Genomic DNA, 27,677 nt, shown 5'->3' with positions numbered 1-27,677 from the left:
ATTAAGTAAGACACTATACTACAGGCCTTCTTTTGGGTTAGCCCTGGATATGCTGCCTTTTAGGTCCTTCTTCCCTCTGTAGCCTTGTAACAGCTCTGCAACATTGCCGTCCTGGCTACATCTGCAGTCTCTGTGGTTTTGGAGGTGCTGTGCATCGTAAGTATGTTGGGAGCACCTCTCCTTTTCTTCCTTTAAGGGCATTTTTTTCTCTTACTCTGTACTTCTGTGATCATGAATGGTCTGTGGGGTCTTGCCCCACTCACACAGGTAATGATAAGCTGACAACTCTGAGTTTCCCTTAGGGTCTGCAGTTGTAAAGGCAAAGATATTTCCAGAGGGCCCCAGCTGCCTGGGGGAGCATTAGACGTGATGCAGCGAGGCCACCAGGATGCAGATGACCCCATGTGAGCAGGAGCACATGCCTCGCACTCAGGGAGTCTTGTCTTCCACAACGTCATCAGTCAAAAAAACAGGCTGTTTTTCTTCACCGTGCTGTGCAGATAGCTGGGCTCCATCCACCCTGCAAATGTGGTTCGGGCAATTCAGTCTACCTCTCCCAAAAATATCTGCTAGGAAAACTTGTAGTTAGCTTCAGTTGCTGATACTGTGGTGCCCTGGGCCTTGTCTGGTGCCCTGTCAGTCAGGCAGCCCAGCTGGCAGGTATATTCCTGGCTCCCCTTCACCTGTAGTGAGTGACAAGCTGCAATCCAGTTTAAGTCTTTTTAGCCTTTTGATGCTTGATTTTAACAGAATTTGCATTGTAATTAAATTAATTCAATTTCTAGAGAAAGATGTAAAGGAAAATGCAGCTATGAGCTGGCCCCAAAAGGCAAAGAGACAGAAAAACAAACTCTGGGTGCATGACTATGACAAATTAATTGGCAGAAATGCTGCATTTTGTGGCAAGCATGAGAAGTTCCAAGTTTTGGTCTTTGATGCTTCTGTGGACCTCCATTATTAAAATAATCCCTACCTTATGCTACATCTATGCTATCAAACTGCATAGTGTCAGGAAAGGTTCCTTGGCACTGCATCCTGATCCTCTGTACTGTTACGTGGCTCAGCCTGTCTTGGGCGTTGTTTTCATCCAAGCCAGCCAGTATTTCCCTAAACAGTTCCTGAGTACAGTTCAGGACTTAGCACAGGCCAGGGACCGTTCCTGGTAGCCACCCTGGTTTGGAGACAAAGATTGCTCAATAGCATGGGCGTGGAGTGCTGCAGGCCAGCTGACCTCCAGGCAAAACGGTGGGTTTTCATTTACTCATGTATACACAGCCCTAGGGTAATCACTGTACCGTGTTCACCCTTCTCTCTCTCTAGTACTGATGATTGTGCAGCAGCACAGCGAGTTGGAGCAACTCACCAGTTCAGCTGAAAACTTATCTTTACTTATCTTTACAGGGTAATCTTCCAGGCAGCACTCTAAGTCACTTTACCATTACTAGCATTTCTTGAAAAGCTGAATATTGCTTAAAGGAAAACCTGCCCCACTTAAGTTGATGGTAGTATAATTTTTAAGTGGTTTAAGCTGACCATGAAGCAGCATCCTGGGTCACTTATCAAAGGAAATATGTAGCCAACTGGAACCGAGGTTTCTTGGTTGAATCCCTACAGTTTTTGTGTCTTAGATTGAAAGTCTATATATAACTATGTTCTCATTTAAGTACAGACCAAGCCCTCCTTTCAGTCCAAGCTCATCTCATATCAAAGTTCTGGCACAAGATCTCAGTGAGCCCCAGGATTAGCAAGCAAAAATCACTTAATAGTGTGGACAAGTCCACCACTGCCATATGACCATCTCGCTCCACCATGTCAAAATGGCACAGAGTCCAGAGGGTCCCAGAGGGACCTAGCAACATAGCAGAGGATTTGCAGGTGGCTGAACTCCAAGGGTCTTTGCCAGCAGTATGAGCACAGTGGGTCATGAGGTGGGCATTTGGCCCACATTCATCCAAACACTATAAACAAAGCCACAGAGTCCTCACAACACTATTTACAGTATTTAACCATCCTCAGATTACAATTCACATTGTTGCTGGAGAACCAGTTAGGAAACATAGTGCCGGTTCTTTTTTTTTTTTTTTTGAGTTCAACACTCTTGAGATAAGAGTTATAAAATATTATTGAAATGAAAAGAACACTATTCTGTAGAAAATACAGAAGTAGTGACTAAGCAATCCTGAGTACACTGGACAGAAGTCTTCTTTCCATCAAGGATCAGTTAGTACAGCTTCACTTGGACATACACATGAAAAACTAAAGTCAGGCAGTAAATAATGCTGATACTGGTTTGCCTGTTTGAACTTTCTGTGATCTGCATGGGTGTCCAATCCATTCCCAACTCCCAAATTCCTGAATTCAAGTTGTTTTCAACCCAGTGTAAAGCATATATTGTTTGGGATCTATGTGATTTTCTTCCTCTTCCTGTGATACTATGGCTGTTCATAACAAAGCCTGAAGAGAATGCCTGGCAAGACAAAGATGCCTCTTGCTTTCTCAGATTAGCTCCTGCCTTGATGGATACTGTCAACGGACTTTCGGGAAATGCTGCAAGAACTCTCTGTGCTTCTGAGCTGTCAAGGCGTTCGGGGAGTAGGGGGTGGCATGTGAAAATTAAAGCTAATTACGAGGATTGGCATTGTTAGTGGTGAGGAGGAGTCCCTGGCATATTTTTTTGAGATTTTTGAATGACTTCATTGTATAATTCATATTCTTTGAACAATGAATCAGCACATTAAAAAACCCCACAGAAAGAACTAGTTAAAAATCTGCACTAAGAATGGTACTGAGGTGTAGACATAAGGTTAGCTACCGAGGAAGCAGAGTTTTATTTTCAGACATTGCACTCTTCGCTCCTGCAAAAAGCTAAACCAATAGGGTCTAGAGTCCACAGCCAGTAAACAGGGAAATGTCATTAGTGTCATCAACTTCAGAAAAAAACTCTAGTAATTGGTCAGTGTTCCTTTTTCAGCAAAATTTTTGAAAACAGGAGGTCCAGCTCCCACCTCCCATTATAATATCGAGAAAACTTTCTAACATGCTAAAAAGCATTTCTGTCTGCCTTGCAAGATTGTCATCTACTTTCATCCACTTGCAGCTGTGCACAAAGGCTGTTTTTCTGAGTGTCCTTGAAGAAGGCATGAATTAAGAGAAAATCTGTTACCTACATTTCAGATTGTGTCCTTTTTTGGGGGGTCATCTTCTTGACCAAGCTGAGAAAGCATAAAATTATAAAAATTACGTATCTACTACATAGTGTTTCGTATCTTATCCTTCTTCATATCATTTACAGTCTAATTTCATGCACAGACAGCTTCTGCTTCTAGTAAAATGTCAAATTTATATTACTAAAATAAGATTTAGGTCATAATGAATATTTCAGTGCATTTTACATCTGCATGCTAATTAAATTTCACAGGACTCCTGTGAGGTAGGTAATCCTCATTTCAACCTTTGAGAACGAGAAATATGAAGAAGTGATAGTCAGCTCCCTCAGCTGAAGCTATATATTTAGAAGTGTTTCATTTTAGATAGTAAAGTGATGTGCCAGATTTTAAGCAGATCAGCAGTTTAGTGGTGGAACACCTTTAAAATGCTGGGAGCTGGGAGCGAATGCCATAGAACTGAGTGGAACAACAGGAGCAGATCTGTTTTGAAATGCTAGTGGCTGTTGCCAGGTTGACTTCTTTAGCTAAATCCTAAACTGAAATAAGAAAACTTGAATTACCAATGGTCAAAGTCCAGAAGAATTAACATTTCATTGGTTCTTCCAGTTTTTGACATCAGTATTTCTTAGATAGAAGGTTGGGTATTCACACTGCTAGCTGTTCCTGAATGGGAGTCTAGATTACCTATCTCAGTAAGTTTGCAGGCAACACCAAGTTGGGCAGGAGTGTTGATCTGCTGGAGGGTAGGAAGGCTCTACAGAGGGACCTGGACAGGCTGGATCGATGGGCCAGGGCCAACTGTATGAGATTCAACAAGGCTAAGTGCTGGGTCCTGCACTTGGGTCACAACAACCCCATGCAACCCTACAGGCTGGGGGAGGAGTGGCTGGAGAGCTGCCTGGCTGAAAAGGACCTGGAGGTGTGGGTCAACAGCCAGCTGAATATGAGCCAGCAGTGTGCGCAGGTGGCCAGGAAGGCCAGTAGCATCCTGGCTTGTATCAGGAATAGTGTGGCCAGCAGGACCAGGGAAGTGATTGTCCCCCTGTACTCGGCACTGGTGAGGCCGCACCTCGAATATCGTGTTCAGTTTTGGGCCCCTCACTCCAAGAAGGACATCGAGGTGCTGGAGCGTGTCCAAAGAAGGGCAACGAAGTTGGTGAAGGGTCTAGAGCACAAGTCTCATGAGGAGTGGCTGAGGGAGCTAGGGTTGCTTAGACTGGAGAAGAGGAGGCTTGGGGGACACCTTGTTGCTCTCTACAAGTACCTGAAAGGAGGTTAGAGCAAGGTGGGTGTTGGTCTCTTCTCCCAAGTAACAAGCAATAGGATGAGAGGAAACAGCCTCAAGTTGCACTAGGAGAAGTTTAGGTTGGATATTAGGAGAAATTTCTTCACTGAAAGGGTAGTCAGGCATTGGAACAGGCTGCCCAGGGAAGTGGTTGAGTCTCCATCCCTGGAGGTACTTGAAAGAAGGGTAGACATGGTGCTTAGGGACATGGTTTAGTGGTGGACTTGGCAGTGTTAGGTTAATGGTTGGACATGATGATCTTAAAGGTCTTTTCCAACCTAAAAGATTCTATGATTCTATCTCTGATTCAATATAAGGAAAAACTTTTTGTCCCTGAGTATGGTCAAACATTGGAACAGGTTGCCTACAGAGGTTGTGGAGTCTCCATCTTTGGAAACATTCAAAGCCCAGCTGGACACAGTCCTGGGCAACCTGCTGTACCTGACCATGCTTTAATCAGGAGGCTGGACTAGAGACCTCCAGAGTCCCTTCCAACCTCAGCAGTTCCATGATTCCTAGTTTGTTCCAGAGGTTTGGTGAATTCATCTCTGTTTTCCCTGACAACATACTATTGCTTACACACAGAATCTGTGCCATCTGAGAATCAGAGGACACACTTACTGCCGAAGTCCAGTCAGGGGTCTGAAATCCTTTTCTTCTGACAGGTCTAATCTGAGCGCAACGAAGACATCCAACAGGAAGGACTTCTAACAAAACATGAGAATAGTGACTTTTCTTCTAAAACAAGGAAATTCATTTTCATAGTAACAAAGTTTCTAGAATACCCACTGTGAAGATGTGAGTTCAGTTTCTTCCTTAGCCTGTACAAGGTCAAACCCCCATCTTCTCAGTTCCCCAAATGGCATTCTAGGCAGCAGGCTGTAAGACAGTTTGGAGCAAAGGCACTGCTTTCTTTCTTAAAATGCTCCACAAGTTTTATCCAAACACCCTTTCACATAAAATTCATGTGAGTGTTTGGCCCAGGGACTATAACTAAGCTCCCTCATTCCAGGTAAGTGCCTGGATCACAAAGCTGCAACACAGCCTTTCTTGTACATGAAGTCCTTCTCTTCTAACCAGCCCCCCCAGGCAATCTGTGAGCGTTTCATGAAAATGCCATGAATTACAAAAAGAGGAGGAGAGCATGCCTGTTTATTTGTCAGCCCTAAGTCTTCTCCTTCCCAAGCACTCCAACAGTTATTGATTAGAATGGGAGCAGTAATGTCTCCCATTTCCACAGCCATTTTGTCACAGAAGGAAAGAATAAGGCTGCTCAGTTCTTTGAAAAAAAAAATCTGAATTTGTTCTTCAGAAGATGGTTTTAGCCTGTGAATGGAAAATGACAGAAGGGCCTTTCTTCTGCCTGTAACCAGATACAATAAACTGAGAAAGAAGAAGCATTTGAGACTTTTCTTCATGCTTTGCATTTTGGTTGCTAACTAAAGGGACCTTTTGGTTCCTTTTGGATGCTACTCTGAAGGAGCTAACTCTCCTAAATGCCTTTTATTGGGAATTTAGGGTCCTACCTAAGGTTCTGGAGTACACTCTTAGGATCAGCTCCATAAAATGTAGTAAGTCTTAGGTACCAGGTGCTTCAATAAAATTGGCCCTAGGTGACTAATGTAAGATATCGCACTGAATCAGTAGCAGAACAATTAAAAAATCCCAAATTTCCTGAACCAGGTTGTGCTCCTCACAGCAACAGTGAATGAAATTTATGAGAGAGACTCATCATTTTCTGTAATAGTTATAACCAAATCAGCAGCCAGTGACAAAATTAAATGAAAACATCCAGACCTTGTCAGCTCGTTGTTCTTACAAAAGAAAATTCATATGGTAATACGCAGTCTAACTCCTCTGTGGATAGAAACTGCATATACAAGGATTCATGTTAACGTCTAGAGCAGGAGGAAGGCCTTTTTAGACATTATAAATATCAGCGCTCATCACTATATGCAAGTAGATAATTAGGGTAATTATTCCCAATTAGCAGCTGCAAGCCCTGCAGATGGGAATTTCAGGGGCTGGTAACTATTGTAAGAAAGCATTTCTGCAAGCTGCAAAGCCCTTTTCATGTCTTGGAAAATATACATTTAATGACCCTCACACATGCTGTTAAATATTTTTGTTAATATTTCAAAATAAAAATCTTTCCTGCACTAGTATAATACTTTTCCTTTTCTTTAAAGCTGTGTTGGGGTCTGAGATGGCCTGGATTTGGAAAGATTTTTCCAAGTATTTAACCTATCAGCTAAAGTAAATGATGAACCAGGCCGAAACAGGACTCAAATTTTGCTTCTATTCTCAGTCCATGAGGAAAAACAATGTCAAGGGCCCTTTCGTTGGCTTTTGAAGACAGCAAAAGGACTCCAGCTGTTTCCTAGGCTCTGCATGAAACCTTCTGAGAGAACACATTGTCAAACTTCCTTGACAGGCTCCAGAAGCATTTTCCCTGTGTTCATTGTATTCTGCTCCTTTGAATAGCTCAAGGGTAAAAAAATACGCATATTTCAATTGTGAATAATGTTTTTTCAATCATAAAGGCTTCTGTGATAGTCAGTGAGTTACTCTGATTAGAAGGGAATTCTTGGTGCATTTGTGTATACCGTGAGTACATCATAAGCACAAATGGAGCAGGGCTTCTTCAGTTTTAGCTTTCATGTGAATTCATTTAACTTATGAATTCAGAAAGCGAAATAAATGTAATCAACAAAAATAGTAATGCACATAAGTGTAAGATTTGTCCTCATGAAGCTCCTTATCACAGTGAAGAAACTTAATTTTTCAGATACTTTAATGTAAAAAATCAGTCATTCCTATCTTTTAAAGTAAGAATCAACAAATAAGTCTGTGTTTACTCATTTAAATCCAGTCCTTATCTAGTTATTTGAACATGGAATTTCAGACAAAAGAAAGTTGAGAAACCAATCATTTTTTGCATTTGAGTAAGTAAAAGGTTATTGATCAATGTCTTTTTAAACTTTCTATTTAATTATCTTTGAGCTAAAATGAAGGAAAGACATTTCAAGCCAAAATAATTATTCTATGAAAAAGTTATGAGGTTTTTCAAAAAAGAATATTAAGACTGAACATAATAATTCAGCTTTAATACGGAAAATTGAACAGTATAACTTGCAGTGGACCCATGTAGATGCCAATAAATGCTTTTTCAGCATTTGGCTTTTGTTTTTAGCTATGCTGACATGCAAGTAATAAAGAAGATTTAAAAGTGAGAGTATGTTTGTATTATATCAATTTTGTATGATATTTTGTGTGATATTAGTTTTTTATTAATATAGCTCTCTAATTCAGATTTTTACAGTTAATAGTATTGCCAGCTGTAGATAAAAAATAAGCATAAGAAAATATATTTATTTTATATATTCTAGGAGTCTGGCTATTACAACTATCACTACATGTAAATGCCTTTTAGGTCTCCTAGAATCTGAAAAATCCTTCCTCCAACATTAATATCATACGTACTAGGTCTTAGAAAAGAAATGAGGATGATGTATCACATTTACAGGCTTCGAATTTGGGAAGATTTTTCATGTTCCCTTTCTGATCACCATCCAAAGCTGAATAATATGAAAAGTTTGTTTCTTTACCTAATCTAACCCATGTTTCATTTAGATTCATGCTCTGTCCTATTACTTTGTATAAGAATATAACTCATAATTTTTTTCTCTGATATTTGTCTCTAACATTTTTCTGATCTGTGCGATCTCTTTCATCTCTTCTTATCTGACTTCATCTTCAGTCTCTCTTTTTTCTCTCCTGAGCTTGTTTCTTTGATTTAATATATATTTACTTGTTCACCCCCTTTTAAAACTTCATTTCCCCCTTAATCCTTTTTTGGGACTCAAAGCACCAGGGCTGTTCACCTGGTGTGTGACTAATTCGTGTATCTTGAAAGGGCAGTAAAGATGACAGGCAGATCGTGTTATTTAAATCCAACCTCCAAGACTGCTGAAACCAACGGGATCATTTGCTTCAGCTCCGCAGTGAACTCCGTCTGTAGAAGGTCTCAAATACGTTTGACTTGAAAGTCTTTATTAGACATCCTGCTTTGCAGAAACTCCTTAATATATGTTTAACTGGAAGTTCAGATTTATAGTATATTGGTAAATAATGCCATTGCACTGTTTAATATATATGAAGTCATTATGCTTATAAAGGATTTGATGCTGCCAAGTGCATCAGCCCTGGGCCACTGAAGTATTCTGTCACATCCTTCTTTTCAACCATGAGTCATTATAAAGGATTTCAGAGAGTTGCTTATATCCTTTAAGTTAAGTAAATGCTTAAGTGTGTTTCTGGATTAGGACCAGAGGACTCAGCACCTTGGAAGATTAAACAAAAAGCAAAGAATCAGCAATACTGGCAGAGACAGGCTTGCTGTGTTTATCCGTAACTCTTAAAACAAGGCTGATTTTACTTTGGATTGGAAAATCTATTCCTGCTCAATTCTCTGCCAATTTGTGGCGCAGAGAGATATCCATCCACCAGCTGTGGATTATTTGACTACCAACCTTACTGTTTGAAAAATCACCTCAACTGCATGAAAGCAGCCTCAACCAAATGTACTAATGATTAACTGGCTGTGTTCCTGATATGTTACAGCATCTATGAACTATTTTGCAGTTTCTAAGTAAGAAAAAAAGACAAATTGCCACATTTGCTTTTTTTACACAGAAGTTTGCCCTAAACCAGAATCCTTTCCATTTATGCCAAAATCACAGCTTAGTTTAACTTAAATACTTATTCACCTTCCTGAAAAGCAGCCAAAGCCCCGTATAAAGAGAGCTGGTAAAAGACTCTGAAGTGTTCAGCTTTCAATGAGTTTTAGGTCTGAAACACTTGATCAACTTACTGTTTATCAGCTGAAAACCTGGGTGCAAACTTTTAAAAGGTTAAGCTAAGCTGCTGCCTGCAATTTAGAGCATGTCTACCAATAGATATTGCAGCTCAGCTCACAAACCATGACTTGATTGGTCCTTAGGTTCCAACATTTATAAATTGAAAATTTCCAATCTTGAAGTTGGAATTAAGTTGCCAAATCTTTTGGAGACCTTAGAAATTTCTTTCTAAAAGTGATCTGTTTCTGAAGAATAAAACATTCTTGACTTGTCTTTGTAAAATGAAAAATTGAAGGAAGTATTTAAGTGTATGAAAAGAATAATGCACATTTCGCATGTGTGTTTTATGATCTCCTTTAGGTACCTCAGGATGAATGGGGCGGATACCCAGCTGGTGGGAAAGACGAAGAGATTCCCTGCAGAAGAATGAGAAGTGGGAGCTATATTAAGGCCATGGGAGATGAAGAGAGTGGAGATTCTGATACTAGCCCCAAGACATCACCAAAATTAACAGTTCGACCAGAGTCATTATTAAAATCCATTGGACAAAGACCACTGGGAGATCATCAAAAGTAAGTTTCACTATACCATATTATACACCTTTCTGAAAGTTGCCATGACTTGGGTAATTTTTCTGTGTGTCTTACTGGTAGTGGTCAGTATCCATGAGAAAATATGATACCTTAGTTAAAAAACTAACTTTTGTGTCTTCGTTTTAAATTAGCTACAGTTTCTTGTGATTACTGGATGAAAAACTGCCATCTTCCTCCATCCATGTAACAAACCTGCTACTTCAGAAAGAGTTTGTTATGTTTACTAAAGGAAATATATCCATATTTTTATCAAAAGTTTAGAATTCTGAATATTTCTTCTCTAGAAAGATTGTTTTATATTGTAATTCTTTGTTATTTCATTGCTTTCTCTGAAATAGAAAATACAGTCTATTCTATAGTAGGTATAATAAAAAATACATAATTGCATCACATATTTGGCATCTTACACCCTTTTTATCGGTACAATGCTTTATGTATCAGTTATACTGTATCATACTCGTTTAAACACATTGTGGAGGGTTTTGTTTGACTGGGTTTTTTTCATTCATGCTACCTACAATATGGCCTATTAAATAACTAAAGCAAATTTTAAAACTATAGGAAAATATGCAGTTATATAAGTTTTCCAATAGATCTTTATTTTTCTCTCCTTTTTATCCTTTCAATATATAATTTTATAACTAAACTGTAAGTATACTTCTGAAGACAGTTTCAAAGTGGTAGCCTGATTTCAAATCCGCAGCTTCTATTAATGTGACTGAGTGTTTCTCATGGCTTAGAAAATTGATCATTTTGCCTGGGATAAATACATAAAATGAAGAAATTAAGAGTGAAACCTTTGATCAAAGATTAGTTATTGTTCTATAGGTAATACCACATGTAGTATACCATAGTGACTCACCTTTTCATAAAATAAAGCAAAACAAAAACCTTAGGCAAAAATCCTTTTGGCTTAATTGAATTCAATTATTTAGCTTGCAATCTGGAAGAAAACCATCAACTTTCACTATTGCTGAAGAGAACAGGTTACAACTATATTGTTTCATATAGCTTGCTCACACATCTCTGTAGGCTCAATTCAATGCACAAAGGCATCTGTACCATGAGCTGCTGTAAGATTTCTGAGATACCATGAAACAAGACTGGGAGGTCTCCGCTCTTGATTGGCAACTAAAATCCAGGCAGGATACCTTATGGCATCTCAAAGGGTGCCAGAGACCTATGTTTACACAACTGAGCCAAATTCTGAATACGAATCTGAAGGATTTGCTACAATATTAGTTCCAATGATGAGAATATGGCCTATAACATAAGTATTGCTGGCAGACCTGTACCTGGCTGATTTCCAAAAATGAAAAGATGAGCTCTTAATGACAGTGGTTGGAAGCAATATTTGAATTTTTGATATCCTCAGTCACTGCATCTGGGCTGAATTTTGGGTTTGAGGCACTCTGGCTACATCGACTGGTTCAGTCCCAATTTGTGAAAGTCCCCGGAAAACAAAAAAAGTGGTTAATTTTCAGCTTGTGAGTATGTGCCAGTGGGAGTAGAGTTCTCTCAGGATGAGGAGCCTGTAATTTCTTAGCCATGGTAGAGACATATATTGTGAATTCTGCAGTCCTGGATTTTCTCATAAATGGCTTTGAAAGCTGTGGGTCCTGCAAAAGGGCAATTATCCTCATGGGGTAAGATGTGCTAAGGGAGAGTGATTTAACATCTCTGGCTTGTTAAGAGTGACCCTTCTGAAGGCAACAGGGAAAGAGGAGATAGTTGACTTCCTCAGACTTCCACACAGCGACCAGCTGTCTTCCTGCTGGTAAATTAAACATTTCTAGAACACTGACCTGAGTACAGAAACCTGACCATGTACTCTGAGAAAGTTTTGGAGTGGTCCCTGGCAGACATGTCACAGGGGTCTATTAGCACTGTCCCAGCCACTGCCTGGCCATGTTCTGGGCATTGGTGTAGGCCAGGGGTTATTCCCAGAAGGCAGTTTGGATGCAGCCATCCTGTTTTGGAGGGTATGACATATCCATACTAGTACCACAAACTAAAATCTTTTCTCAGAGACAGTTCTAACTTTCCAAGTACTTAGATCAAATAAAATGTGTTCTATTCTGTTCTTTGGTTTTGGCTATGGTTGGGCCTCCCCCAAGTGAATGTAGATAAAAGCACAAATTTTCCAGTGTGTGGCAAGTCTCAGTGCCTGCCCTAGAGCCCCACAGCCTATGAACAGATCCAGACAGCCTCTAGACATACGTATTCAAACAAAGAATATGTTTCAAGATAAAAAGTCTTTCTGATCTGTTAAATCCTGAAGGCAGATGGTTACTAGTAGGTCAATACCAAATGGTGTGTCTTCTGTCAGTTTTCCATGTATTGCAAATACACCGCTCAGAATATAATTGATTAAAACACGGGTGCAATGCTGATGCAGTATACTGGGGTTGACAGCTGTGCCTGTCCATGGTCCCAAAGGATTTAATGGCATAGTTACCACTAACGGCAGTCAGAAAAGGAGGAAGCTTTTTGTAATACTGTGAGATATTAGTAGGGGCTCTGTTGAGAATTTGTCACAAACACTGCACTAGGAATAACTGAGCAGCCAGGCTGCTGCTGACAGATATCTTTTAAATCGTTGTTTTTCCCTTAAACTGAGGGGCAGAACCTTGAATCTGCCAGCCTAACATACACATTTTTTTCAAGTGAACTTCAGGCAGAAATGCAACAACTATTCTCGTTCTTGTATGTCTGTCTTGCAAAAATCTGCAAATTTCAGCAGCCCTTAAGCAGACAGAAAATTTCTTGTCTCACAGGAATACAAAGTGCTGATCCTAAACCTGGGGTTTTACTGCAAGCCATCTCCTCCCAGTACGTCTCTGTCCCCCTGTTACTGTGGTTACCTTTTATGTCTGGCAGATTTCTATGAAGGATGTAGCAAGGGATGATGGTTATGGAGCCTTCCTTCCTCCTCCTCCCTGTTGCATGCCGAGTACCCTTTGTACCGCTGATCACACTGCTGAGCCAGAAGCCATGGTTTTGAACAGCATTCCTGCATGTATAGCAGTGCTGAATAGCATTTCTGGCATGTATTATGAGAAATTGCATAATTCAAGATGTCAGCTGCATTAGCTGGCTTTTTAGCTTGTTTACCAGGATGGAGGGAGCTAATGCACAGAAATAAAATGGGGCTTATACTCTCTTAGTCCTCTGCTTGGGTGGACAGGATAGCTCAGAACTGGGGTTTGACAGAGCAGCAGTAAACCTGTAATAAAACCTGAATATTGATAGTTTTGGCGGTATAAAAATGTACATAGGCTGCAAAACGTATGTCGGTGGGTTTCATAAGAATAAGCCTAGTTTTCTATCACTATCCTGAACAGGATAAAATGAAAATTAGAAAACCCTTCACTTAACCTTCAACAGACCTTTGACATGTGTGCATATTTCTCCTGAGTTTTATCAGGCATCTTTGAAAGGAGTTTTTTTCCATTTAAATTCTGTTTCTACTTTGACAAAAGTAAGCCCCTATTTTGTTCATTTGTGTTGCTCAAAGATTCAGCAAATTGAACATTAAAAATTCATAAACAATAAAAATGAATATTTGTATCTGAATAAATAATTTTATTTAACAACATACAAATAGGTAAATGTAACTGATTTAACAGAAGCATTAAAATTCTGAAATAATTTCTTGTAAGTTACTCTTGGAAAGGACTATGTTTTACTCCAAGTGGGAATAAAAAAGAAGTGCAAGGTCTGACTGTTGCTGTTTTACGCAGATGGCAGAAGCAGGGCACATGCCCAACCACTGCCATCTGATCACCACCTCTGTCAAAATGCTAGCAGAGCCAGCATGATCCCCAGCCCGCTTTCAGCCTAGGCCACCTGGCTCACTTCTCAATAGCGCCCAGGCATGATTCAGGGACTAACCCTGTTGGGTGCAGCCACCCTCTCTATAGGATAACAAAGTTTAACTGTACAGGTCAGTTGGCTGAAGGGTCAGGTAATGGACCTAGCTTATTTCTGAGTATAGCTATAGCCTAAGTGATTCGAATTTTGCTGGATTTTTCAAAAATTAAATGCGCCTAAATATCTAGATTACTCACTGAAGATAAATGCATTTCAATTCTTTCTTTGTGAATGCTGTTTCAAAAGACTAAATAGTATGTTGCACTACTTAGTCCTATAACATCAACTTGAAGGCCAGTGTAATTTATTATTATTATTAAATTGCATTTGAGTGAAATATAATGCAATAAGGCTTGCTGTGGTGGAGACAGGACACATACTTGAATCTCCTTCCTTTCCAACTTTTTGCTTTCTTGGAATGGTGCCAACAATCCCATTTATTGTGGAAATTATCTTGACTCCCAGTAGTCCCAGGAGAAAAAAATATTAAACTTTTTTTTTTTTCATTATGATTAGGCATACAAAATCTTTCTGATGTCAGTTTTTGTATCCTATGAACAAATATAGGTCTTCCGGAGGTGAAATGCAAGCCCTTTCAATTCAGTCCATTGTTTTCTGCCGTGCCCTTGATGCTACTGGGGATGGAGTTAAACTGTGTTGGAAGGTAGTTTACACAAGGTAGCTTGTAGAAGGTAGCTAGTGCTCCTAGGCATTTTCATTTACAGTAAAGGTCAAAACAGCTGAACAGTTTATGGAACTGGTAGCTGAAACACAGGGAATGTCTGTCCTAAGTAAGTTTTGTGCAATCCTGGAAAAGAGACTGACCCACATGATTTGTAAGGGTCTCCTTCCAACCTAGTAAATGTCATTTCTCTGTGTTTGTGACAAAAACAAGCAAAGCTGAGAGATGGAGGCATCAGAGACACTAGGATCCAGAAAGGAAAGCTGAGAAGAAGACAAGAATTTGGGACTATATGATGGAAAACCAATTCTATGACTGAGGATAATGTTCTGGTTATTTGATGCTTCTCGTTTTCAGGAAAAGAGTACTTAATATACCGATTATGTAAATGAACAGGACAGAACTGTAGAAATAGCAAGTTCCATTTTCAGTAGCTCCTTTTTGAAGTGTTGCGAAAGACTCTGAAAACTGTCTGACCATTTAGTCAAAAGGGATAACAAAAGCATTTAGCCCAAAGTTAACACCCTCTATTTGAAGATCATACTGATATCACTCATGCAAATGAATTGTCGCGCTGTGCTGAAGTTTTCCATTATGCTCTGAAGTGACTCATGGGAAACTAGATGCTGCAAACATGAGGATGAAATAGGTTTAGCTACAATAAAATAAAATCAGTGACAGCAATGTGTACTTTTGTTTTGTGATCCTCTAATGGCAGACCTTACTGTGGCAGCTGGTACTCCAGATACCTTAAGCTGATGGGTGAGCAGACAGAAAGGCATGGGAGCAGATAGGTAGTACAAAAATGTAGGGTACCAGTACCAGTACCAGTGGTGCTTTGATTTGTCTTGCTATATTTTCCATCTAAACTTCTGCCAGGTTTTGGCCCCTCTGTGGAAGTGAGTGTCTCAAACTCTGAGTCATGTTCACAGAGAAAGCAGCCATGCCCCCCTCAAATGTTTAATACCTTTGCATTGGATGTTATTACAGCCCACAGCACACTTGAAGAGCACAATGCATGTCTATATTTCAGCCACTCTACTTCACAGTTTGGTATCTCAATGCAAAAACACTTTTTTTTTTCAGGTGTTTAAGTAATATGCCTAAGTATGACCTGGAATGGTTGTGACACAAGTGTTTTCTGGGCTTATGGTAAACCAGATCAAAGCAGTGATCTGAATTAAAAATAACCTTTCCCTGCCCTTCCCCTTGTCAGAGTAAGAGATTGCATCTCTCCGTGGCCATACTAACATATGCTGACTTGAAGAATATCTGGACTATGACCACACGTTCTGTTCTGCAGACTCTTACGGCAACAAAAATGTTCCCAAAGCACACAGCAAGGGGGTTAAACTGAAACAAGAAGATCTGACAGCCCTTGGCTCAGCAGAAATCATGGAACAGCACACGCTCCTCTAAGACATGTGGGAAATCTCCATTAAAAAAAAAAAATCCTACCTTTTGTAACCATTTGTGCTAACCATAGCACACTTACAACATGAGAAAGTGAAAACCGAATGAGAAGTTTGGAAGCACTGCATGAGACCAAACCTCTGTCTTTTCATCCATCTTTGCCCATGACAGTGCCAATGCCATATCACTTAGTGATGAACAAATTTGTGGGTATTTCTCCTAGAGAAATACCCCTTGGTAAGTACACGGAGAGGAGTCTTGATACTGCAGGCTGTAGGTAAGTGTGCATGTGTGGAGGAGTGGGTGTGCTGCAAAAACATCACAGATTGAGAGTTTAAGCACAGTTTCCTTGCTAGAGAAATTAATGTCCTATTTCAATGCTATCCATTGCTGCACACCAGTGATGCAAGCTATTTTTAATTTTTAAGGGTAAACTTCAATTTACCATTAACTCTTCTTCTGCATTTTAAATTAGGAATGGTTTTGAAGCCATTCCTGAGAAATATTTTCAATAGAAGAGATGGGAAAAATCTCTAGAAAGGTAACCCTCATCTTTTATATGCTTTTTATTTATCTTTGTTTTTTCCTCAATCTTCAGACTCTAAAAAGCCTCATTACACACTTCATTACTAGCTTTCTGAGGCCCTATAGAGTAGTAGCATCTACTCAGAGTCTCTGAGGGGTGAAATTGGAGATTTACTGAGGAGAGTTTGAGGGCTAATTACAAAGCCTTATCAACTAATAATCCAATCAGTGGGCCACTGGCACAGTGATAGTGTTCTCTGCTGCAGTCAATAAGATCTGGGTTAGATTAGTCCACAGGGTTAAGAGGGAATGCTAATGAAGGGCAGCTAGTCATCTGGCTACCTAGGAAGTATCTTTTACGGGGTCAGAAGGTAGTCCCTATTCTTTCTTCCTTTGCAGAATAATAGGAAATGCTCTTAAGCAGTGTTAGGCACCTTATTCTCTTAGAAGTAGCATAGTGTGAAACCCGTGGAATAATTGAGCCCAGTTCTCCTCCTTCATTGTAGCAAATACCAGCTTTATGTTGTAGGGCTGAAACGTATTACCCTGGATTAGGGATGGAAAGGGGATCCTAAGACTCTGAACAAAGCACAGAGTCTTCTCAGGAATAAAGCAGGCTTTTGTCAGAAAGATGCAATTATGTGATGGGTTGCGGTGAAAATGCAGTAAGATTCAGGCCAGTCTCACAAGAACAAATACTGAGATCCAAAAGAAAATATGTTTCTGGTTTCTGGTGCTTATTCATTTCTGCTTTCAACAAATACGTTAGTTTTACTTTTCATTTGAAAAGGATCAAGAGCTGCTTTTCTCATTTGTTTAGTTTTTAATAAAAACTAAATGAGACTATGAAGTATGTGTGTAGAAACACTTCTTCAGGCAAGGATTTGAAAATTAAGATGCTTTTGGATAAAAAGCAGAAATCATGTATATATTTTCACTTCTCCCAATTCTACATTATTTTTTCCCCAGAAATTAGTCTCATTAATATCTGCAACTTCAGCATGAGAAGGTCACTTATATGCTTAAGACCTATTGGCTTTAGTGGACTTACATGTAAGTTTAAATTAAGCTCATGCTCAGATGCTTTACTGAGTCCTGATGGTCTGTAGTCTACAGTTCTGCCTAATTATGATTTTTTGCATATGTACATGTATATGTATCAAAAGCAAATAAAAGGGGGAAAAAAGTGAGATAGCTTCCTGAAGAAAATTATTACTATTTCAATTCCATAAAGGGATTTAGGAACATACATCCAATATTTGAGTTCTGCTTAGATCCTCGGATCCATTTACTGAACTGCTACATGATGCTTTAAATGCCTGTAAGTTTTTGCCATAACATCTGCCTGAGTTTTTTTGTTGCTGACCGGTTCACTGCCTACTCTCCAGGGCAAGCTCAGAATAGGATATTGGAAGAAGACTTTTAGGATTAGCTATGTGTGCACATCTGTCACCTCTTACAAACAATAGCTCTGAGTTTAGATTTCCCACATCAGACTTTTTTTATTACATGCACATTCTGCGTGATTTGGAGTACAGGCTTGATTGAGCCTACATCCTCTGTATCTTTGCAAGGAGTGATCAAACCACCAGACTGTTTAACTATTCCGGATGATTTCCTCTCATTCTCTTCTGGTTCATGTTGTACAAAATCCCTAAATGCTTACTGACGAGAAAGGTTCTCTCCTACCAGCAGTCTCCACCTCTTTCCTAACATATTCCTGTAATAAATCAAACGTTCAATATCTTTCAGGCACCTTTTTTAGAAAAGACAATGGCTCAATTATGAAATATATAGATATCTTAAAAATTTAATTTGGCCCAAATTCTCATATCTATCACTGATCAAAGAGAAGTTCCAGTCTGGCAAAGATTAGAAAAGAAATTCTTTGCTACAGATAAATTCACCAGATTTATGTGTACTTTCAGTTTTTTTGAAGAACCAGACTAACTGTGCTATTCCAAAGGGAGAATCAGACTTAATGTCTATACTCTGAGTTCTCCAATGGGCTGCACACAGGCACATCTGTGCCCCTTTGCAGAGCTCTCTTGACTCCAGCAGGGATCCACAGAGACACAGTATGCCTCGCAGCTGCTATACAATGGCACTGCTAGCTAAGCTTAATCATTAGATTCTGGTCGATGAGTTATTTCATGTACCTACAAAGACATAGTTAAGATAGATCCAGATAGAGAAATGAATATCCATTGAAATGCAAATCTCTGAATAAAATAGGTTTTGATAACTTATGCTACCTTGTTAATCCTAATGCACCTCCCTTTTAGGTGGCCAAGATGAATTCTTTTACAAATTTTATCTTTTTGTCCCAGAATGATACTTCTGAATTGCATATACTGATTTAAACAGAGGTGATTGTACTTTCTTTAATGTTCCCATTCATTCTCAGATTTTTGGACAAATGCAGGCATGATCATGAAAATAAAAAGGTACTATTTTAGAATATTATAATTCCAAAAATTAATTTCATGGAAAATGGACTTTCTTTATATCTGATGCTCCCTTAATAAACCTGATAGACCTATTCAGAGTCAGAAGGTGACTTTCTTGCTGAAACTTTTGGACGCCTGGAATGTTTTCATTCACTTTTGGTACCTTCTTGACCCAGGGTGCACTGGTGGCTGAACATTTGACAGAGAAGAGATGCTCTGGGGAGTGATCACTATTTTGGATGTCAGTAGATCAAGGAATGACCTTGGCAAGTGCACGACATTTGCTGCATTGTTGGCATCATGTCCATGGTTTATGGCAAATTATATTATATCAATCACTTATTACAAAATAAAATACAGACAGTAAAAAAAAAAAAGGCAGCGTGACAGAGATCCCTTTCTCAGGACTCATACACCCCATGTTCCCACTAAGGTTGTCTTGACTGTCAAGTACTGCTGCTCAGGAATCTGAATTTGTAGGGAGAAATTAGGGGGTTTCTTTGTTTTGTTTTGACCGTGGCTTAACTATAAGCTGTAAAACCATGTCCGCCTCTAAATCTGGCATTTCAAGGTGTCCTAAAAGTGAAACCATGTTGTTTTAGTATCATATATACCTTTTCACCAAATCACAAAAAGATTTGTCTTCTGCAAAACGTGCAATGGTTGCATAAGTCATGGTACAGTACTGTGTTGTAATTCTAGCTTACAGTAATACCATACAGCAATGACATGTCAGGAAACACGCCACAGACCATCCTGGGTGTCCATCAGCATCTGAACTCAGTGATGACAAAGCATGGGCTGAGTGCTGCACAGTGACAGACTTCAAGTGAGTGGTGCGAGGTGCTGTGGTACAGACCGCAGCGGGAATGCCTCAAATTCCCCAGCACTATATGCTGAAGTTGTTGGGCAGCTTCAGACACTCTCCATGGTCATATAAACTTTCCAAAAGTTATATAAAACAATGGAATGCAGGGAAAAAAAACCAAAGTTAGTTATTTACTGTCTATAAAGTAAAGTAAGCATCTTACTCCTTTTAAAAATACACAGTTAATAGAGGAGGGAATGGATGACTAAATAATAGATGGCTGAAGATGAAGAAATTAGTCCTTCCCTTATCATTAGTTAATGCTTGATTGCAGCTATTGGATTAGCTTTCTTGATTGTTCCTTTCATTAAAACACATTCTAAATAGCTGTCTAGTTTTACAAGTCTTCTGTTACAATGGCATAAGTGGGGAAAAGATAAGGAGATGTAGATGTGCTCTTCCATCTCCTGAAATCTTTTGACAACGTTATCTAATTCTTTTTGATTATAACACAAGTAAACGTAAACGTCTTCCTACGTTTTTACTCTACTGAGTCCTGTTAAGGTCAGCTTAAGACATAGCAAAACACAGAAGGAAATTTGTTTTCTGGAGTCAAAAGAGTGAAAAATGTTGTCTTTTTTTCTGTTCTTTTTTTTAGTGCATCTTGTTGCTTGTGGGGCTATAGTAGCATGTATTTTCCAGAAATTATTTCCCCGTTCTGTTCTTAAATTTCAGTTTTGGTGAGGTGTGAGCAAGAATAGTTAATTTCCACAAGAAGGAGAAGAGTTTGTGCTTTTGCGGAAGCCAGTGTTCCCAGTGAGGGAGTAGGATTAGATGGCTGTAGCAGGGATAGGCTGGACTCTGCTGACAGATAGGGGTGTTAAGGGTACTTCTGAAATCTGCAGAGGGCAGGAGTAGGACAAGTGACCAAATGCTGGCTTCTGTGAAGGTGTTTTGGAAGATCTTGAGCAGGACAACTGTGAGCTGGGAATTAAGATGATTCTAGGGAGCAGTAAGGATTAGGATCTGGGTTGGTCAGGAATGAAGGAAAGCTGTACTTGCAGGTTTTGGTAAATGTGAGTTGTGGGGCTGGAGGAGGGGGCAGCTTTCAGATAGGGGCAGCAGGGCATATGAGGTTTGGATACAGAGGCCTGAGTCTTTGCAGACTAAAGGAATGCAAGAAAATGGAGGCTGCGATGCAAGACTCCTAGAAACTTGTAAGCAGTAACTCTTTTTTGGACTGCTGCCTCTTCCCTTATTCTTTATCTATGTTTTGCTGTTGGAATATGCAACCTAACCTCTTTCCCGTTCACTCTATATCAGGGTGACATACTATCCGAGATATGCTATCAGATATGCTATCAGATATACTGTCCCAGATAAGCATGCCATACTGTAGTTCACTTTATGTGGTTATAATACAGTATTTCGTCCTCCCTGAATACACTCAGGCAATCTGCTGAGCACTGCAAGTGGTGTTGCAAATTTAGCTGTCTTCACTGGGAGTCCTAAAGCTTTGCTTTTAGAATAGAGGTTCTCAAGAGCTGCAAGGTCATTACATGGGACTGCCTTATTCCTAAAAGTTTCTCTAGGCTTTGAGCCTTGCTTGCAGCTGAGATACTTCTTAAATTTAAGACCTCTTCCTAGCTGCCCTGGAATTGCCCTAGCCAATGGAAAGGGGAAAGCAACCCTTGAGGGCAAAAAAGCTTTTAAAAGGGAATCCATTCCTAAGATCTTGTTTGTTTGGAAAAGCAAATGGGAAGTGGACTGACATACCAATTTGATTTTTCCTATTAGTCTCATCCTCTTTCTCCTTTTCCATAGTACTGAACTTTAGAGTCACCTCTTTTATGTTAATGTGTGTATTTGTGTGTGGTCCTGGAGATGAACTGTCAAACCATCTCATGTGCTCATGCTTGTCTTGCCCTTCTTCAGTGATCAGCTGAGATATAAGATCATCTACTACAGAGCATAAAAGAAAATTATTTTCTTTTATCAAAGTGGTAGAGCTGTGGTGTTTTGGAAATGAAGGTTAAGAATTTTGTTTCTAAGCTTATAGATGGGGTGGATGTCATTAAAAAGCCAGCATTTACCAATGACACGTGTGATGCGTGCTTTGTAGCTTTGTTGACAAGCATGAAAGTTCCTTGAGCAACAGATTATGACATTTGAGACCAACTTCCTGATGTAACTCTTAGGTCTATGGCATTTTGGTTCTGGATCATGTTTATAGCAAGATCATAATTTTTGCCATGCATTGAGACATTTATCTTAGAAGATAACTTTGAGTGTATATCTTAGAAATAAAAACTAATCTTTCTTTTTATCAGGAAAATTTCAAAGTATTAATCAAATGGATGTGAAATTGCTTTTACAGCCTAATATATGTAATATTTCTTTTATTTTGTTACAGTCCTATGAATCAATTGCTCTCCTCTGATAAATGAAAAATTATTTAACTATCAAGTGGTGTCCAAACTCATCCATCAAAACTCAGCTGGTTAGCTGTACCATGGAATACTAGGCTTCTTTCCCTAGTAAATTATTACTGTAGAAATTGTTGATTGTATTTAGTGATAGCAATACCTCACAAGGATAATGAAATACTAGGTTGTAGAGCATTACGTAGCAAAGGAGACAGTTATCAGGAGCCAGCTTAATTTAATTAATTTTTAAGTAGTTTATAAAATAATTAATGATTTATAATTTAATTCTACTGCCTCTATCTTTTCTTAATGTGGCCCATTTTTTAATGAAGAAACCTCAAATGTCTCTTTCACAAACTGCTTCTGAACTCAGAATCCCAGATTTTACCACCTGATGACAAGCAGAAGGTCCAGAGGGGACTCATCTAACTGTTCTGAAAAATACTAAATTAACAATACCAAAAAAATTTAGTAAAGCATATGCAAAGAATCAGAATGACACAAAGCAGGTGACAGTCATCAGCCTGCTTCCTATCGAGGAAAGGAGGTTTAGTTACCTCCAGCAACTAAATATAGATAGGGAGGCTCTACACCACTTCGCCTAATCTATTATATTTGTCTTCATACCTATGGGAACAAAAAAAATGGTGCTACAGTTCTTGTTTTCATCATCTAAAACCAAATTAGATCCACTATCAGACAGCTATCTTAATCTGCAAATCACTTTGACTGTAATGACTTAATTAACCTCTAATCACATGCCTGCATCAATCTCATACATTTTCATTTTGGTTTTAGCAGTTATAGCATAGTTTCTACATAGTTTACCTCTGTCTTGAGGTTACAGAGGTATTCCATGTAAGGCACTGAATAAAGACAGGAACTAAAAAATGTTTGTTCTCCAGGGAGATTTCTTAAGAGTTAAAAAAAAAATGCCTGCCTTGCACCAAGATGAAAACAAAACCTGTCCTTTTCTTGAAGAAGGCGGCAGCCCATCTCAGAGAAGCAGATAGCCCAGCCATTGGCAGATGCACTGATGAAGAAAGGCTATGTCTATGTTGAGCCTGAGATGGCCAAGCCAGGGAGAACACATGGAAGTGCTTGAGAACAGATCTCCCAAGTACAAGGTTGGGGGGGTCTATAAATCCCATCTGCTCTTGTAGCTGGTGATGTGAGGGACCCTGGGTCATCTCACATGTCTGACATCAAAAGACATGGCCACACATGGAGATGGAACTCAACACTATTTTGTACTGTAGTCAGAGCCATGATAAAGGGTCTGAAATTCCTCCCTGAGTGCTCCTCAGGGATTGCTTCCAGCCCAAAGTCAGGTTGTGTGGGGAAAGCTAAGTCCTTCCTCAAGCACTGGCCTATGGTCACATTCAATGTTTGATAAGTATGGTCTAAGAAACAAGGTCCTGGTTTGTGCCTCATTTTGCACCAGGAGTTGAATCTGTGGCTTTCTCATTCACTGAGTGGTCTGGTCCTTCTGGAGAGGAAGCTTCCCCTTTCACAGGGAAATTCCTGACAGCCCAGACACGTGTCACAGCCATGGCTGCACTGAGTCACTCTGCCAGCTCAGTATCAAATAGCTGTATTGCCAATACTGACAGACGTTCAACTGGCACAAATCTATTGTTCCCAGAAACTGTGTTTTTGTTAAAGCCACCTTTAAGAAATAAATATAAAAATGCCTGTTTACCACATGAAACCCAACATTTTCTGAAACATGAATTAATTTGTGCACTGCTGTTTAGGGACGAGTGTCACATGGCTCCTAAAATCTGATTTTCAGAGGTTCTGAGAACGCTGGTAAACTTTGTTCACAACTTTCAGGTTTTTCTTAATTTTGTATTCAAAGCAAAGTTCTATTCTTAGGCTTCTTTTATTTTCCTGGAATGATAGATAAACAATATATTTGACATAAACCATGAAGACTAACATACCCTTGTAGTGAAAGCATACTGAAAGGGGCTTGGTGTGCTATTAGCGTCCCAGTCCTCCAAACTGGGACATGTGTTGTAAGAACAGCATTTCTAGAGCTTCATGCAGTTGCTTTGAGTACCTTATTAATCTATTTTTTTTAGCTGAACATGGGATATTTTGATCTTTTGTAAAAATATATGAGTCCTTTGAAGATAAAAGGTCTCTTGATGCCTAACACCTTGATGAAAAACAGATGACAAGATTTTATCTATGAAGAAACATTTTTAGTTACTTTGGTTTATGCTTTAGCTCTGGTTCTTGTTCCTGTTGACCTAGACATTCTCTTTTAGTAAAGTTCAACATTAATAGCCAGAAGGATTGATGATGTGTAAATACAGCAAAGACTTAAAATTTCATATCCTCTAGGTAGCAGAACTGCAGACAGATTCTCTGCTTGTGCTAAGGCGTATGACTACCAGAGATCTATGATGCTTTATAGAGAGAGAGATTTTGACCCTGGGGAATGGATTTGTGAGTCTTATACAAATTACTGTCTTTAGTGTCCTAATTGATTCCATCTGTAGTTTTACACCCTTTCCTTTTTTCTTCCTCTTTCCTTTGTAGTCAGAGCTACCTTCAAACTGCAAGTGACGTGCCTGGGGGTCACAACCTGGATCCCTCTGCAAACTACAATTCCCCAAAGTTTCGCTCAAGGAATCAGAGCTATATGAGAGCAGTGAGCACGCTCAGTCAGGCCAGCTGTGTTAGTCAGGTGGGAAATTCTTGTTATAACTTTTCTTATAGGTTAATCACAGATGCAAGAGTTGTTACTAGTGGATGGTTTCAGGGTTTTTTTTTAATTAATATCAAACTGAGGATGTGAATTGTCAAAATAACTCAGTTCTAAGGAATGTAATCCTTATTCAAAATTTCAAAAAAAATACTGAATGCTAGAAGCAAAGGGACAGTATCACACATAATATTTTCCATTTAATTTTCATTAAAAATATAAATACTGGTATTTTCATTTTCAGTCTATATTAAATATTAAATGTTAAGAAGATTCAGACTGAGCATAAGGGGCAGACTCCTACAATACTCATCCTCTGAAAATATCTATTCTGATTTCAGTAAATGTGGGTTGCCAGATTAAGATATAGATTGAAATAATTGTGCTCCAAAGTAGCAGTGATTCATCTCTAAACTCAATCCCTCACTCTACTTGGGTGAAAGAATAAGTCCCATCAATTATTATATGTATGGGGACTTCTGAAAAGAGTCATTTTTCCACCCTGCTGGTTTTATGTTAGTTAGTTAGTACTAATTCATGTTGAAGTGAGTTCTGAATCAGGCCTGAAGTGCAAGCAGCCTTACGAAGTATATGCATGTTCTGTTTAGCAGAGGACTTTACATAAAATTTCCAATGTTTCTAATGTTCATTGGTCCTGATGTTTCTTCCCTGTGTTGCTGCATGACAGGTGGGCCCTGCCCTCTTCTCAGACATGCGTTACTTTATTTTTCTTTGACCATTTAGTGAGGCACCTAAGGGTGTAGTAGCTAATTATGCACAATGGTTATTTTTAAAAAAATCTTTTTAAAGCAATTTTATATTCATTCACATTCAATTTGTATTGCATGGCTATTCAGGCCTGGATTCAACTCATCTAACTTGAGGCTTTTAACTGAGGCAACAACTAAAGCTTCCTCTGTATTTAATGGAGTGAAAGTTTCTTCCAGGACAATGCACATCCCAAGCAGGCTGAGAGCCCTCTGGAAATGCTTGTCAGTCTCCACTGACTGTAGAGAGTCAGGAGGGCCTAGTCACATGACTAATGCCCTTCGGTCAAATTCCTTAATTTATGTGGGATAAATCTAAGTATAATCTTGTATAGCACACATCAGAATTAAAAACAGTCAGTCATTTTCCAAACCTTTCATTATTTTTCATAGCTCCCTTGTGAAACCTGTCCCCATCATTTTCATGCTTTGGTTTCCATTACCCTGGTTTGGTTATTTTCTATTTTTATTACACTCTGGTTTTGAGAAAGTTTCACAAGAATTAGATCCTGCATTCAAAGCGAGTGCAGTTGGCTGTCACCTAACAATGCTATAATATAGAACTATTTTAACATCTTCTGCCTCTTTGACCATGTCTGTGCATGGAGATGTTCACTGAGCTGTCCATAATGACCAATTGGTTTCAGCAGTGGTTAAAATTCTTCATTCCAATGTGCATTACCTGGAAAGATGTTCACAATAGGTTTCATTTTCAGGTTGAACTGCTCAATTGGCCAGATTAACTAAACCTGCTGGATATAGTTCCTTACTTTCTTTTTCAGTTTTCACTAACCTACATAATTTTGTGTCAACCACATACTTCCTATCTCACAGTCCAGCTGTTTCCAGACCAGTAACAAATGCTTTTAATAGATACTACAAAAAGTAAATGTATTAAAATAATAAGTTCTGAACCTTTGCTGTTTCCTCTTCTTTTTCCATGACACCATCATCTTCTTGTCCCATCTACATAATATCAGTTTGTATGATTTGTGGTGTTTTTAATGCCTTTTTTTGTGAGATCCTTCCTTTTTCACTCTTGACCAAGGGCAGAGTCAAGAAAGATGCTGGGTTCCATGGTTTATATTTTTAATTTAAGTTTTAAAACTTTTATTTTTCTATTTTCAATGACCTTAGTTTGAAAGAAGTGATTAGGACTTAAAGTGTTTATGGACTACATTACCATATATTTCCTGATCAATGATGTATGCAAAATATTTCTGAGCAAGATTTTTTTTTAATCTTTTTGAGATTGCATTAGTCTGCTTAACTTTATTAGAAGCAAATTTTATGAAAGGTAATGTAATTCCTTTCAGAAGAGATTTAGTAGCCAAAATGTCTTACATGAAATTAAAATATCAGTTATTCATTATCATCAGAAGTTCTGTATGAAATTTCCATTTACTTAATCAAAATCCTAAAACATTTGAAACATTTGCATTCACTCTGTTTCCGTAATGAATAATGTACTAGGAACAGTAATAATGAAAAATGCACTTAGCAGCTGTATAGAAAAAGTAATATCAACTGGACATGCTGTTTAGGGACGCTACGAATTTAACTTGGTATTTATACTGATTCTGATTTCTAGCACTCTCTTTTTTAAAAAAATATTGTCAGGACATTTCAGGAGGTCATGCATTTGTCTGTCCAGTGTTAACTTCCTATCTGATTTTGGATAAACATAATTTTGAATTATTCAGGTACATTTGCAGGTAGTTAGGGCTGACTTCAGAGAACCTGTTGAAAATTATCTAGGTAGAATTTAGGCACTCATCTTCAAAACTGCAATACACAGCTCCCTACTGAGAGGTTCCCTAAGCCTGGCCAGCCTGCCTAAACCCTGTTTTCATGCAAGCTACCTGAAAATGTACAATTTTGCATCATGCCCGACCTGCAGGGCAGGATCAGCAGGTAGATGCTGGCTCCTGCCCAAGCCCTGCGGGGAGCTGGAGGGCGGTGCTGAAATCCCCCAAGGGGCCAACCTGGTAGGTGATGCAGGTGGGCACATCTAGGGTGCTCTGACAGGCAGGGTTCCTCAGCACACCTGGTGGCAGAAGTTTCAGACTTAAAATAATGCTGCTGAAGAAAAGGCAGCAGTAGTGGCTGCATC

General features: G+C 39.1%; 1 protein-coding gene across 16 annotated transcripts in view; it reads left to right on the top strand.

Annotated features, from left to right (window-relative positions):
- DLGAP2 (DLG associated protein 2) overlaps positions 1–27,677 on the top strand; it is a 480,050-nt gene that overhangs the window by 394,300 nt on the left and 58,073 nt on the right. For all 16 annotated transcript variants that reach the window (XM_087775270.1, XM_087775281.1, XM_087775268.1 and 13 more), the window contains 2 exons: positions 9,672–9,883; positions 24,632–24,779. In XM_087775270.1, coding sequence (XP_087631396.1) covers positions 9,672–9,883; positions 24,632–24,779 — 360 coding nt within the window. The remainder of the gene's footprint in view (positions 1–9,671; positions 9,884–24,631; positions 24,780–27,677) is intronic.

This window comes from Nipponia nippon, unplaced genomic scaffold (assembly GCF_047370975.1).
Source record: "Nipponia nippon isolate SJK-2023a ecotype South Korea unplaced genomic scaffold, ASM4737097v1 scaffold_4, whole genome shotgun sequence".
NCBI lineage: Eukaryota > Metazoa > Chordata > Aves > Pelecaniformes > Threskiornithidae > Nipponia > Nipponia nippon.
Note: the sequence above shows the minus strand (reverse complement) of the source record. Positions and strands in the feature narration are given on the sequence as shown.